At 42.4% G+C, this 16,013-nt stretch overlaps 1 protein-coding gene across 1 annotated transcript in view; it reads left to right on the top strand.

Moving 5' to 3' along the window:
* HEATR1 (HEAT repeat containing 1) overlaps positions 1-16,013 on the top strand; it is a 275,600-nt gene that overhangs the window by 223,077 nt on the left and 36,510 nt on the right. Inside the window, 3 exon segments of the mRNA XM_030196518.1 lie at positions 1,243-1,393; positions 2,950-3,108; positions 15,671-15,805. Coding sequence (XP_030052378.1) covers positions 1,243-1,393; positions 2,950-3,108; positions 15,671-15,805 — 445 coding nt within the window.

The following is a 16,013-nucleotide window of genomic DNA, read 5'->3' on the forward strand; positions in this document are numbered from 1 at the left end:
TTACCTATTTATGGATTTTATGTAATCCACTATATCGGTGATGCCTAATAGCATATATCAAATTGACAATTAACTGTAAACTATTTAATTTAAACATACAAAGAGGGAAACATAAAGGTGGGGCCTATCACAGTCTGCGGCAAGGCATATAGTCAAAGAGTTATTCCTGGGGAGAGGCCTGAGTTCAGTAGAATGTTTTATTTATTGATGTCTCTGTGTGAGATGGAATATAAGGAATTGAGAGAGTTATAGAGGAAAGGAGGTAGTCCCGAGTTTTAGACCCAGTGTGCCAAAATAATTATTTTAAATAATGCATGGTTTGTAATTGGGAGCTAGTGATACACTGTCAAACTTATATCACCAAAAAGAAGCCTGATAGCAGTATTTTGAACTAGTAGACTGTGAAGCAAGCTCTGGAACAACAAGTTGCAGTAGTGCAAATGTGAAATAACTAGGGAATGCAGTAGGTGACATAATGCTTTATTATCAATTACTACTACTACTATTTAGCATTTCTATAGCGCTACAAGGCGTGCGCTGCACAAACATAGAAGAAAGACAGTCCCTGCTCAAAGAGCTTACAATCTAATAGACAAAAAATAAATAAAGTAAGCAAATCAAATCAATTAATGTGAACGGGAAGGAAGAGAGGAGGGTAGGTGGAGGCGAGTGGTTACAAGTGGTTACGAGTCAAAAGCAATGTTAAAGAGGTGGGCTTTCAGTCTAGATTTAAAGGTGGCCAAGGATGGGGCAAGACGTAGGGGCTCAGGAAGTTTATTCCCGGCGTAGGGTGCAGCGAGACAGAAGGCGCGAAGTCTGGAGTTGGCAGTAGTGGAGAAGGGAACAGATAAGAAGGATTTATCCATGGAGCGGAGTGCATGGGAAGGGGTGTAGGGAAGGACGAGTGTGGAGAGATACTGGGGAGCAGCAGAGTGAGTACATTTATAGGTTAGTAGAAGAAGTTTGAACAGGATGCGGAAAACGGATAGGGAGCCAGTGAAGGGTCTTGAGGAGAGGGGTAGTATGAGTAAAGCGACCCTGGCGGAAGACGAGACGGGCAGCAGAGTTTTGAACCGACTGGAGAGGGGAGAGGTGACTAAGTGGGATCTATTAATTAATGAACAGATTTCCCTTAACTGACAAAGAATAAAGAGCGATTTCTTCACTATTTCTGAAATGTGGCTAGTAACCCCAGGTATTTTTCCCTTTATCTTTCTGCATGTCTGTGTTTCTCTTGTGCAGATTAATGCCAGCCATCCTTCAGGCTCTGAAAGTTAGGAAGGAGCTGATTTCTAGTGAGATCTACCTTCTAAGTGCTGTGACAGCCCTGCAGAAGGTGATTGAGACTCTACCACACTTCCTCAGCCCTTATCTGCTGGACATTCTGGTACAGGTGAGTCAGCATCTTCCTTCCAGTTAAGGTGAAAACAGAAAATAATATTAGCCCTTACCAAAGCTAACATCACTGCCAACCCCCCCACGTGTGTATGCATACACACAATGGCTTGTATTTACATGGTTTGCTTTAAATTTTTTTAAATGTATTTATTTTTAAACAAATGAAAAACAATATAACATAACATCAGAATTTGTATTCTACTTCTACCTCTTCAGTTCTAAGTGGATGAAAATTAAGAGAGCAGAACATTACCTGGGAAATATATGATAAAAACACCAAGTTATTAAAATCAACAATGGTAAAAATAAAAAGCCAATCATAAAATAGACGGCATCACTACTAACTCCACCCCTCCCCAACCAAGCCTATAATAATAATAGCAATAATCTGTTCCAGAAATACCCTCATACAGAGACAAGCATAACAAATACACTACAAAATAAAACTCAGTAATTAAAGATCCAGCTTCTTACTTTATGCGGTATTGCCATCAAACAGGGTCCCCACACTTTCCAAAAATGTTTCATCGTCCAACTCTCCATTTTTCCATAATCATGAAACAGTGTAAAAAAATGTAACGAAGGATGCTATATTGGAGAAACAGGCCAGATGCTTAAGACAAGATTCAATCTGCACAGACATCACATGAAGATAACCGGTGCCAGTCAGGTTCCCACCCCAGTGGGCCAGCATTTTACAAGACCAGGACACTGCACCAGTGATTTCATAGTTAGAATCCTGAAAGGTAACTTTAAAACAATACAGGAACATAAGACCTTTGAAGTCAGAATGATTGAATATTTTGACACCCAACAGACAGGACTTAACAAAGATCTGGGTTTTCTAGCCCATTATAAACCATAAAATTGTATTTCTCTGTTTATCATCCTCCTCTCACCTACCCACACCCATCCTGTTAGAGTATCAATGAAATGCTTTGATGTCCCCATGCATACCTCCTACCCACCCCCACCTTGTCAGACTGTCAATGTAATGCTTGGATGTTTCACTTATATATAGTATCTGCTACCACATTTGCTTATTTCCGATCTGACGAAGAAGGGCAACCTTTGAAAGCTAATCAAGAAATGTATTAAGTTATGTCCAATAAAAAAGGTATCGTCTTATTTTCTTTTCCATGTTTTATTTTGTTTGATTTCTATTGATAACCTTGGACAGAAAGAATGACCTTGACTACATACTTCATATCTGCATCTAGATTTGGTTATCGGCCATGTGTGATGTCTTAAGTTGTGCCCTTTCCTCTATGTATGGTACATTTTCCTGCAGCTTGACTAGAAATGCTTCTGTCCCCGTGAAACTCATCCAGTTGGAAATTTCCTCATGCAATGCATGACTGTGGTATCAGAACCCGTTTTTGGTCATTGGATAAGTCTACAATGTGGTTACAGTATTATTGACTTTTTATCTGCAGTTGGTCAGCATGATGTTTTGCTAGTATAGTTTAGTCTTTTATGTCAAGACAGCCTGAAATATTTGACACTGTGCTACTAGCCATTCACCCTGCAGATTTCCATTTTTCCCCCTAGATTGCTCGTCTGGAAAAGGTTGGGCTTGAAATGGGTCCTAAATCCCAGCTTAATCTGCGGATAATGTCTCTGAAGAGCACACTGGCCACTAGGATACCTTCCAGAGTTGTCCTGCCAACCATCTCAAAGTGTTACCAGCAGTTGGTGATCTCACACTGGGTGAGTTGGCCACACAGAAGGAGAGGAGGAGGTGGTGGTAGAGGTTTGTTTACAGTCAGTGAGATTACGTCCATTCAGCCAAACAGGATGAAAATTGCAGCATTCTGTTTATCTGCACATGGACTATTTAACAATTTGCAGTCAAACAAGATCTCAGCCACCTCAGAGGTTGCACAGCCTAACTGTATTTCTGATGGGATCAGTGTTAACATTCCCCAGTTACATTTGGTTAAAATGAGACAGAAGAAGATGGTGATTTGCTCAGGGTCACATGGAGGAGAATCAATAGTGGAGAGCTTGCACATGGCTTTCCAGTTCACATCACTTACTGGTTAATACTTTGGCCAGTGCAGCACAATTGCTTTCTGATGGGAAAATTTATGTCATTAAATTTTCCTTTTAAGGACTTTGACTTCTGGTAAAAAATTGTTCAAAAGAGTTTGTTTTTATTCCTTTTTATATCCTATTAGGGTCTGTCAGTTTTGGATTTGGTTCCAGGTGAAGCCGAGCCACGGATTCGGTTTTGGCTGGAACCATAACCACTGATTTTGGTTGGCCTTTGTTTGATATTGGCATCGAGAGATACTGATGTTGAGCAGAAAAGCATTGACATCAGTCCCTGTCCAGTGCATGATGCTAGGAGCAGCATGTGATATTCGCAGTGACCATTCCACCTTCCTAGAACCTCTGCAGAGAGGATCACTCATCCTCATCAACATTAAATGGATTGCAACATCCTCTCAGTATCCAGCTTCTGATACATTTCAGTTGACCCATGGCAGTGATGCCATTCCTCCTGCAGGTCATGCAGTCTTGACGTTGATGGTCTTTGAGTATGAGTTGGACAGGACGATTCAGGACACACTGAAACATAGTTTGTCTCAGTTTCTGGTACCACCACCGACTATATTGATTCATCTCATCTTGGAGGCATTCAGCTGATAGTGGTGCCCAAGTAATCAAACAGCAGTAGCGATCCAAGGAAGGACAAACACTGCAAGAGTTTATCCAAATGCCACCTTTAATGGAAATAGGACCCAACCTGGCCAATTTTCAAAAAACCTTCATCAGGGGTCACTTAAGGTTTCCATAATAACATTCACAGATTCAAAACGTGTACGGCAATACATGTGTTTTAAAAGAAAAATGAGGTCCAATATCAAAAATAAAAGAATTCAGCCAACTACATCTGTATAGAAAAAGCTCTGGTTCCATTCAAATAGTTATAGCCAGTATCCCCATAATCATTCAAGAGAACCTTCCTGTTGAGGAAAGGTTGCGGTTTTACATGAAGCACTGGCCCAATAGAACCTTAGATACTTTGGTTCTCAACATCATACCGAACCACTACAAGCTACCCCTATTGGAATCCCCACCAGATTTTCCACTATGGATGAAATGGTCAAACTTTCAAAATCCAGCTGTACCTGCAATGTAGCTGTCCTGCCTCTTAGCAGTCAGTGCAATCAAACACATTCCACAAGGGGAAAGTATCTTAAGTAGTTCCTAATTCTAAACAAAATAAGGGAATTTCATCACATCCTAGACCTAAGGAACTTGAGCAAATTCATGTGAAGGAAAAGTTCAGTATTCCTTTTCTCTGAAAGAGGGACTGGCCATGCTCCCTGGATCTAAAGAAACCTTACAACCATTTAAAGATACATCTGTAACTTGTATATATTTCAGATTTGTAATAAGGAAATATCACCAGTACCATGTATCACCCTTTAGGCTTAGCATCTGCTCCACTAATATTGACAAAATCTCTAGCCTTGGTAGTGGGAAACTATGCAAACTAGGATTGTATGTGTTCCTATAAATACGACAGTTAAAGAACACATCTTGGGGAGGTGCCACAGAATCAGTAAACATGACTGTCTGGGAGTTAGTCACTCGGGATAATCATCAATTACCCCAAATCCTATTTAAACCCATTTCCTCAGTTGGAATTTATAGGACCTCTGCTAAACAGAATTTATGCAAAAGCCTTTTCTTCCACAAGGAAGGATTCACAACTGTAGTGGCTTTCAAGGAGAAAATAAGAGACATCAGACTTTGATTTGGGGCTTGCTGAGATTGTTGGGCTCTATGGCTTCAGTGGTACATGTTATCCCCGTCCCATGTCTCAGTATGAGGCAAACCCAATGGACCTTATGCTCTCTGTGGAAGTAGCATATATAACAGGCACAAATTTATAAACATAAACCCGTAGTTGCTGGGAAACAATCCAAACAATACTCAGGAAAAAAAATCCCATCAACTGACAAAATATGCAAAATTCAATATGTTCATTAGATATTGCCCATCAGCATTATGATGCGTATCCCATATATACTTAAGGGAAGATGCATACATCAAGATCTTCATCAGTCCAATTTTTTATGCAAAAAAGTCTTCTTCACTATTTTTTAAAATTATTCCATTTTTTTTTTTTTTTTTTTTAAAGATTATACTAGTTTCACTTATCGTTTTCCTTTTTTCAGTAAGAGTTCAAAAGGGGAGCAGTGCCGACATGTGTTCGCCAAAAGGCTTTTTCAAGGCATTCCCCTGCAGTTCAAAGACATCACATTAAGATCTTCATTTATAAATCTTCTTACTATATTCAAAGCAAAATATATCAAAGTCCATACCATTACCAGTGGATCTTTAAATTAAAAACTGCTGAGCCTGCTGGGTTAAAGAATTTGAATGGATGTCTTTGAACTAGCCAGGTTCTCATTTGATTGGTTTGTCATTCTCACATGACTGCGGCAGTCAGAGCTAAGAAAGACGCTGTGGCCATGTTGAACTAATGAGAAGAATTGCGACATCTGTTTAGATGCTGCTAATGGTATGGACTTTGATATATTTTGCTTTGAATATTGTAAGAAGCTTTGTAAATGAAGATCTTAATGTAATATCTTTGAATTGCAGGAGAATGTCTTGAAAAAGCATGTGTCGGCATTGTTCCCCTTTTGAATTCTTACTGAAAAATTGAAAAAGATAAGTGAAACTAGTATAATCTTTTTTTTTTTAAATGGAATCATTTTAAAAAATAGTGATGAAGACTTTTTTGCATTAAAAAATCGGACCAATGAAGATCTTGATTTATGCTGATGCTCTGTGGAAGTAGGCCATAAAGAGCTTGTGATATGTCATCCAAAGTCAATAAACTGATCTATTTGAATCTGGCCAAGGGCTTTCAAATTCTCAATTATGACTACATCCAAAGATCTGTGGTTCACTGAGGAGAAATTCATCAGATAAACTTTCCTAGATCTAATGTGATAGGAATGTTTTTAAGGACTTTCAGATATCAAACAGCCAGCAAAATTAATCTGGTCCACATGGACAGTCAAGTAGCTTTGTACTATCTGGGCATTCAAGGAAGAACAGATTATATCAGTTCCAGTGTGGAACTGGATCATCTTACATGGGATGAATCTTAGAGACACCTACCTTGCTGAGAAGGACAGCATCCTAGCAGTCAGATTGAGATGAGTCATCCTACAACCACACAAGTTGTTTCTGGGCAGAGAGGTTACAAACAAGATATTTCACAAAAAAGGTACAGCCTAAAACTCAGGCAAGACTGGAGAACTATGATACTCATAGCTCCTTATTGGCTGAGACAGATCTATAATAATAGAGAGGAAGTGGCCTACTGGTTAGCCCATTGGCTTGAGAACCAGAAAGCCATTGTTTGAATGCTGCTTCTGCCACTGAAACTCCTTCTGACCTTAGACAAGTTACTTTGGGGCTCATTTTCAAAAGAAAAATAAAATCTTTAAAAAATGGCATAAATTAGTATTTGGACATTTTTCTCCAAAAAAAAGTCCAAATCACGATTTTCGAACTCAGATTTGCATATCACAAGGGGGCTGTGTTGGAGGCGGAATTTGGGTGTTTCCAAAACATGGACATTATCCTGCCATAATGGAACAAAGCAAAAACGTCCTGGGCTAAAAGTTAAGACATTTTGGTCTAGATCTGTTTCAGTCATGCCTAAGTTGCAAAATAGTACTCTAAATGATATAACCACTGGAGAGTTACATACCAGCCTCTCTGACAGCTTCAGATGTTATGGCCAGTCTTATTAGAGCTACAAGCTAGTCCCTGGAGTAGCCTACTGGTCAGTGATTTGATTTGATTTAATAATTTGATATACCACCTTACAAATTTTAAAGTGGTTTACAATAACAAATTTAATAAAAGTATAATACAATAAACAGGTAAGACAACTGAAATTAAATCCTACCCATCAATATTCATAATAAAACCTCAGAAGAGGATGCAATTAAAAATCAGCAAAGGTATTTTGAAACATCCAAGTTTTCAAGATTTTCGAAAACTGAAATAGCCACTTAAACTACTAACCACATCAGACAGAGAATTCCATACGGATGGACCCTCATAACTAATGGCCCAGTTCCTTAGTTGATGACAATTTGACTGTCTTTAAAGACGGAAGTTGTGTGAAAATTGTAAAGGTCTTAAACGTTCTTGAGGAGCCAATTTTTTAGAAAGATATTGTGAAATATCCATAAGAAAAGCCTTAAAAAAACAGGAATAAAAGTTTGAAAGCACAAAAACATCTAGCGAATGGCCATTTTCAAAACAAAAAGCTGGATGGTTTTCTAGTTTGAAAATGGCCATATCTGCTACTGGATTTTTGGATATTTTTCCCAGAATGTCCAAAATCTCCAATTGCCTCATGTGCCAACTTAGATTGTAAGCCCTTAGGTACAATATGTCCTTGACTCAAAATATTATCCCCACTGTACAGTGCTATTCATGTCTAATAGTGCTGTAAAAGTGTACTTATCCACTATAGTGTAAAAGGTAAACTCATTGCTGTACTGTCTTTAGTTTGTTTTATGTAGGTCTTGTTTCTTCCACTGCCTTTGGACCTCAGTGCTGTACTTATCCAAATGATGGAAGGTCCTTTTGAGCCGCTGGACTCCTGTGAGCTAATTTACTACCTCCATGTTCTGCATTCAGGATGCCAGTGGGAGGCAGAGCGCTGGAGTTTCAATGCATAGATGAGACAAAAGTGCAAGGAAGAGGACTTTAGACTCATTAGGAACTAGATAACATTTTGGGGAAGGGATACTTATTATGAAAAGAGGGGTTCCGAAGGGGAGGAAGTGACGTCAGCGAAGCGAATGGCTGCTTAAACGCTGAGCTCCAGCGCACCCGCGACTAGAAAGCAATCTCTCTCTCCCCCACGGTGGCGAATTGATAACCAACAGAGATATAAGAGATACCCAGGTGGCGGTAAGGAAAAATTTGGGATGCAGGCGAACGGAGGAGCGGTAAATCTCACGCAATTCGCGTTTGAAGGCAGTGCGACGCAGAAAAAAAAGATGGCGGACCAGCCTGCACTGACCTCGTGCACACAAGACACGGCGCCAGAACTATTCACTTCCCAAGAACAAACAGACAGGTTGGGAGAAATCCTACCCGAGTTACGGGACTGGCTGCAGGAAATAAGATCTGATCTGAAGGTGGTCCGGGAGGAACTCACGAACCTGGGGGCCAGCCTGCGAGGAGAAATCGAGGAGATTGGCCAGAGAGTAGAAGAAGTAGAAACGCGAATGGAAGATCACACGGAGGCTTTGACAGCAGTTGAAATGCAAGTCTCTGATATTAGCTTGGGGCAACAACAAATCAATGACAAGCTTGAGGACTTAGAAAACAGGAGCAGGCGCTGCAACCTCCGTTTTCGAGGCCTACCAGAGACTCCTGCCTACCGCGAAGCTGAGACTGTGATACAAAAAGTGGCTAGTGCGATACTATTGATGGATGGAACTGAGGTGAGCCCAGAGGACATCAAGCTGGAAAGGGCACACAGGGCACTGGGCCCGACAAGACAGAATCTGCCCAAAGATATCATCGTGTGCTTTCGAGAATATGGGATGAAGGAGAAAGTGTTACAAGCAGCTCGCAAAAGCACAGAATTTAAATGGGACACCCACCGCATAGAGGTATACCAAGATCTGGCAGCGGCGACATTAAAGCGGAGAGCTGAACTGAAACCGGTCACAGCGAAGCTTCGAGAGATGGGCATACGCTACAAATGGAGACATCCTTTTGCACTGGTATTTTATAAAGAAGGCAAAATGCAGCAGATTCGAACGAGAGCAGAGGCGCAACAATTTTTTCCAGAGGGGCTGGCCGAGATCCCACCGAGTGCAGGAGGAAAAAGAGGACACTCGGGAGGGAGGGCTACCCAGCCAAAATGGCAGCGAGCAGGGCGCAACAGGCTGCAGAGACAACAATCAGCAAATCGTTTGACTTGAGTTACCCGGGGCAGCAGCAAGTAAACTCGGCGGTTGGAGAATACAGCCCCCGTGGCGTGCTGAGAGGACTGAAAAGATGACTGAGTGGTATAAAAAGAGGGGTATATAGAAATGCGTGGGGGAGGGATTGAGATGCTTAAAGTATTAAACTCACATGTATATAGTTGAAGTTATGTATTAACGCTAGGAAAAAACGACAATAGGGTGTGGGGGAGCCACTTCCTTCACGGGTAGCACCTAGCAAACTAGGAGAAGAAGGGTGCTTAAAATGTATGAAGAGGAGGGGGTGGGGGAGGGGGAGGGAAGAGGGGGAAGGGGGAGGGAGGGAGGAGCAGACAGATATGATATAACCAAACGAGGGGAGATCTCGTGGGGAAGGCAAGAGGGAACCAGGATGTACGAACAATATGAAAGCAAATGCCATGGCTCTTAACTGTGTAACGTTGAATGTGAGAGGGCTTAACTCCCCGCAGAAACGCAACCAGATGTTTAGAGAAATGTTACGTTTGAAGGCAGATGTTGTGTTCCTCCAGGAGACGCACTTGAAGCGCGGGCATGAAAAATTGGTCAAACATAAACGATATCCCTCAATATACTATGCATCTAATATTGCAGGGACCAAAAGTAAAGGGGTCTTAATAGCGCTTTCCAGTGCGTGCCCATGGAGTGTGAACGAAGTGGTACGGGACCCCGGGGGGAGATATTTGATTCTGGTGGCCTCAGTGCTAAATGTGCAGTACACTTTGATGAATGTTTACGCTCCCAATGAAGCCCAAGGGGGGTTCATAAAAGAACTAGAGGGAGTGATTCGGAAGAGAGCCAAGGGCCTTCTTTTGATTGGAGGCGACTTTAATGTCACCTTAAATCCGAGCGTAGATAACTCGGGGGGGGCAGCAGGATACGCCCAAAGGGATAGAGATGCAATGAATGAATGGATGGCCCGCGAGGGCCTTGTGGACATGTGGAGGGAAATCCATGGGACTGAAAGGGACTACACATATTTCTCCCCTAAGCATAAAACGTACTCACGCATAGATTACTGGTTGGGGGAGGAAGCCTTTCGAGGCAAAATTTGTAAGACCAGGATCGAGCCTTGTTCCTGGTCAGATCACTGCTCGGTCAGTTTAGAGCTAAGCCTTATAAGAGAGAAGAGGGGTCAAAGGAATTGGCGTATGAATGAAGCACTTTTGTTGGACCCTCAGCATGCAAGTACAGTGGAGAAATGCATTGAGGAATACATCAGGTTGAATGACAATGGGGAAGCACGTCCGGTGAGTGTATGGGAAGGTATGAAAGCGGTTGTGCGAGGTCATATTATTGCGCTGCAGTCTCATATAGACAAGGAAAGGAAACAGGGTGAGGCCACAATGCGACAGCAATTAGACAATCTGGTAAAGGCACATAAGGCAGACCCCACGGATAGGGCGCGAGAGGGGCAGATACAACAAATACGTAGACAACTTAATGAGACCCAACTAGCTGAAATAGCAATTCAGTTACAAGCAGTGCAGCAAGAGCACTTTGAGTTCGGGAACAAAGCTAGCAGGTTATTGGCCCGTAAACTACAAAAGCGAGCACAACGTAACTCTATAGCGGCTATAAAGTCTGAGAGGGGAGAGATGTGTACCTCCACAGGGGCTATACAACATGCTTTTTGGGAATACTATGGCCAACTCTATGAGAGGGAGCAAACAGTAAATAGGGAAGAGCAGGAAGAATATATAAAGGACCTGGGCTTACAGGGGGTCTCAGAGAAGGACCGGGAGGACATCTCAGCGCTAATAACAATAGAAGAAGTGGAGGAGGCGATAGCAGGGATGCCTACACATAAGGCTCCAGGCCCAGACGGCTTCCCAATCAGATTTTATAAGATGTTTAAGAAATGGCTTGCCCCCCTGCTACTGCGGGCGATTAGGTCCTTCGATGAGGAACACTCACTGCCATACTCTTGGAGGATGGCAGAGGTAGTACTGATCTTGAAGCCAGGGAAGGACCCGCAGAAGTGCGCGTCATACCGACCCATATCCCTGCTAAACAATGACTATAAAATCTTCACTAAAATTCTGGCCAATCGATTGAGGGGGATAATGCCGCGCGTGGTCCATCAGGATCAAGCGGGGTTTATTGAGGGACGTCAAGGCAGTGACAATATAAGAACCCTGCTACATGTGATCCAACAGATTGAGGAAGAAGGGAGCCCAGCCCTGCTGCTGTCGATAGATGCGGAGAAGGCCTTTGACCGTGTGGACTGGACCTTCCTGCGGTCTTTGATGGGGAGGCTGGGCATGGGTGAGAGATTTGATAAGTGGATAAATCTTATATATGATAAACCCCTAGCCCTACTAAAGATCAATGGGGGGCTAACCAAGCCGGTCCAATTGCATAGAGGCACGAGACAGGGGTGTGCTCTGTCTCCCTTGCTGTTTGCATTGTCGATAGAGCCACTGGCCAGGAAAATTAGAGAACATGCTGATATTAGAGGGGTGGTTCGGGGCTCCCGTGAGCATAAGATAATGCTCTTCGCAGACGATATCTTACTGACTGTCTCGAACCCGGTGCGGTCATTGCAGAGGGTGATGGAGATATTTGAGCAATATGGGAGGATGTCAGGATTCAAGATAAATATGACAAAATCTGAGATTCTAAACCTCTCTGTAGACCAAGATGATATGAGAGAGATACAACAGCGCTACCCATTTGTGTGGGCACAAAACTCAATTAAATATTTGGGAGTGCAGATAACAGCAAAAATAGATCAGCTATATCAGGCAAACTACCCCCAAAAAAGTAAAGAACTATTTCTGGAACTAGATAGATGGGAAGCTATGACAGTGTCATGGTCGGGTCGAATTAATGCAATAAAAATGATTATACTACCCAAGTTATTATATATGTTTACGGCCTTACCGGTGCCTATACCGCGTTCCTTTTTCCAGCAATTGCATAGAAAAGTATTTGCCTACATCTGGAAAAAGAAACCACCGAGAATCCGTAGGAGAGCAATGCACCACCCCCCAGCATTGGGGGGGATGGGCGTCCCTGATTTCTTTTTATACTATCAAGCAGCCCAATTAAAAATTTTGGCCGAATGGCAGCCCAATAATAACAAGAAATGGCTACACTGGGAAAGGGCATGGATGGGCACTAAGTATTTAGGCAATGTGTTATGGGGACCGAAACAACAGCTCCTGACAGCTCTCCGCAGGGTGCCGGTGGGATTAGCTCATCTGCTTAACACGTGGCTACAAATTAGACATAGAGTGTTTCCCGAAAGGCAATATTTCTTACAAACGGCTATAAGTGACGCCCCGGGGTTTTCTCTAGGGACGGAGGAAAAAACCTATCAAACGTGGGCCCGCAAAGGGCTATATAGGTTGGGTCAGTTATGGGATGAGAATGCGGTAAAAGACTTTGAGATAGTGAGGGAAGAATACGATTTATCCCCCAGGGACCTTGTGTACTACCACTGTGTGAGAGACTATATTCAGAGGAAAGCAAGGGATGAGCTGGAGCTGGCAGAGACGGGCTTAGAGCGGGCGCTAAGGGAAGGAGGAGGGAAGGGATGTATAACTAGACTCTATAAAGCTCTTTTGCTCATGTACTCCCCGATTGACTTTTACACAGACAGATGGGAGAAAACGATACAAAAAAACTTTTCTATAGGTTGGTGGGCCAATAGCTTCAGGTTCCTGGTGCGCTCATCAATCACTCAGCCGATGATTGAAAGTGGTTACAAGATATTGTTCTGGTGGTACTATACGCCACTACGCCTCCACAAGATCTATCCAAAGATAACCAAGGACTGCTGGCGCGAGTGTGGGGGACAGGGATCCTTTTACACATCTGGTGGGAGTGCCCCAAGGTATGTACCTTTTGGGAACAAATTATAAAGATAGTCAATGAGCTGGGCACAGGGGGCTATACACGCCAGATAGAATACTGCCTGCTACATGCCCGCCCAAAAAAAACCAGAGTGCAAGAGCATAAGCTTGTTGTTCAGATATTTGCTGCGGCCAAAATGCAGCTGGCGAGGGCGTGGAAAACACTGGAAACTCCACCCTTGCATAGAGTGGGATATAAAGTAGAATATATATACCAAATGGCAAAACTGACTGCGATGAGGAAGGGTTTGCTAGGGATGTTCCAGAAAACATGGGGCCCATACGAGGAGAAGCGAGAGAAAATATGGCTCCGGGGGGGAGGGGATCGTAATGGGAGGGAGGAGGGAGGGGAGGAAAAGATGGAATAGAAGTGAAGAAGGAATTATAGTATGTTGGTAAGGTTGGATAAATGATGTTTTCTAATAATAAGTTATTCCTTGTGTGACTGTTTGATCAGTGATGTTTCCATATTGATGTAAAATTTTCATAAAATCTTTAATAAAATATGGTTTAAAAAAAAAAAAAAAAAAGAGGGGTTCCATCTTAATCAGGGTGGAACCCAGCTACTAGCACTCATGTTTAGAAAAGAGACAGGGCAGCTTTTATACCAGAACATGAGGGAATGCCAAGAAGCACTCATCCGTGCAGAGTTTGAACTGAGGTAGCTTTGAATGTCCCACTAGAGCAGAAGTTCTCAACCAGTCCTTGGGACACTCCCAGCCAGTCAGGTTTTCAGGATGCCCACACTGAGATAGATTTGCATACAATGGAGGCAGGGCATTCAAATACATGCAAATTTATCTCATACATATTCATTGTGAATGTCTCTAAAACCAAACTAGTAAGGTGTGTCCTGACAACTGGGTTGAGAAGCCCTGCAGTAGAGAGGTAATAATGAAGGCAGTAGCAGTCCAAGTGCCCTTAAGTAAGGAGCAGACATTTTACATAAGAAAATAAGCATTGCCATACTGGGACAGACCAAAAGTCCATCAAGCCCAGCATCCTGTTTCCAACAGTGGCCAATCCAGGTTACATGTACCTGGCAAGATCCCAAAACAGTACAAAACAATGCAGTACTATACTATTAATATAAACAATGCTTCAATAACCAAATAAGCAATATAAATGACTATCTGATTAAAGCTGCGTAAGACTCCGCATTGACGTGTGATATGCTGAAAATATAACTTGACTCTGCATAGCTCCACAGTACATATTTGGTTATTGAAGGATTGTTCACATTATCAGTTTTTACCAGCAGTACATGTTGTCAGACCCCTGGCGCAGACAATTGTTTTGCCGAAACATGGCCATGTCGGGTCCATAACTTGCTGGAATAGAAGACTGTTGGTTTCATAAAGTGTTTCCATCTCCTTAGTGTTCTTGTTTACAGGTAGATCTCTTACATCTTCTTCAGTAAAGACTGAGGCAAAGAATTCATTCAGCCTCTCTGCTATGGCCCTGTCCTCTCTGAGTACCCTCCCATGGCCAAGCCCCCTATAAATTTTCATTAGTTCCATTTAGCACCGATAATTTATTATTAGTGCCCAATTATGGTTCTTGTCCTTTGGCACTTGCTGTTTTCTATTGTACCCTTTTTGTTAAAGAACCCATAGCTAGAGATTCCCATGTATTAAGACTATGTAATCTGTTTGTTGTTGGAGAAAGCAGAGTTGCTACCTATAACTGAGGTTCTCTAAAGACAGGTTGCATATTCCTCTCAAACCTTGCTGCCCGATTTGAATTCTATGAATCAAAAGCTTTATAAAGAATACACCCCTTCCCGTGCACTCCGCTCCATGGATAAATCCTTCTTATCTGTCCCCTTCTCCACTACTGCCAACTCCAGACTTCGCGCCTTCTGTCTCGCTGCACCCTACGCCTGGAATAAACTTCCTGAGCCCCTACGTCTTGCCCCATCCTTGGCCACCTTTAAATCTAGACTGAAAGCCCACCTCTTTAACATTGCTTTTGACTCGTAACCACTTGTAACCACTCGCCTCCACCTACCCTCCTCTCTTCCTTCCCGTTCACATTCATTGATTTGATTTGCTTACTTTATTTATTTTTTGTCTATTAGATTGTAAGCTCTTTGAGCAGGGACTGTCTTTCTTCTATGTTTGTGCAGCGCTGCGTATGCCTTGTAGCGCTACAGAAATGCTAAATAGTAGTAGTAGTAGTAGTAGGTGGCTCACCACTCTAGAAAGCTCAAAGCTTTCAGAAGTTGTTATCTAAAGATTTTCCTTCTTGTTCTCCGTTAGTGATATTGTTTATGTGTCAGGACAATGTAACCTGTTACAGTTGGAGAACAGAGAACACAGAACCTCTGTTACAGGTTATTAGTTTTGCTTTTTTTCCCATCTGTGGATGTGCTCTAGTGATGTGTGTGCTCTTTCACAGCACCGCCTGGAGCCCCTCATGGACATTCTGAAGGAACACATCAGAAGTATGGATAAGCAGCTGCTTATCTCCCAGCAGTCTGAACTGACAACCTTCTTCATGGCAGCCCTTGATTTCAGAGCTGAGCATTCAGAGGTACAGTGCCATTCACCTCTAACTGATGAATAGGGACTCTGAATGGATATGTTTTAAAAAAAAAAACGCTTTAAGGGACGTAAGCACGCTGTGGCAGGAGGGAAAAACAAGTCTGTTTTTTGTTTACCTAAGAGCAGAAGTCTATTTCTGTGTAATTGCAAACCATTATATCCATGGATGTTCACAAACTGCTCACAGAAGAAAGACA

This window comes from Microcaecilia unicolor, chromosome 3 (genome assembly GCF_901765095.1).
Source record: "Microcaecilia unicolor chromosome 3, aMicUni1.1, whole genome shotgun sequence".
NCBI lineage: Eukaryota > Metazoa > Chordata > Amphibia > Gymnophiona > Siphonopidae > Microcaecilia > Microcaecilia unicolor.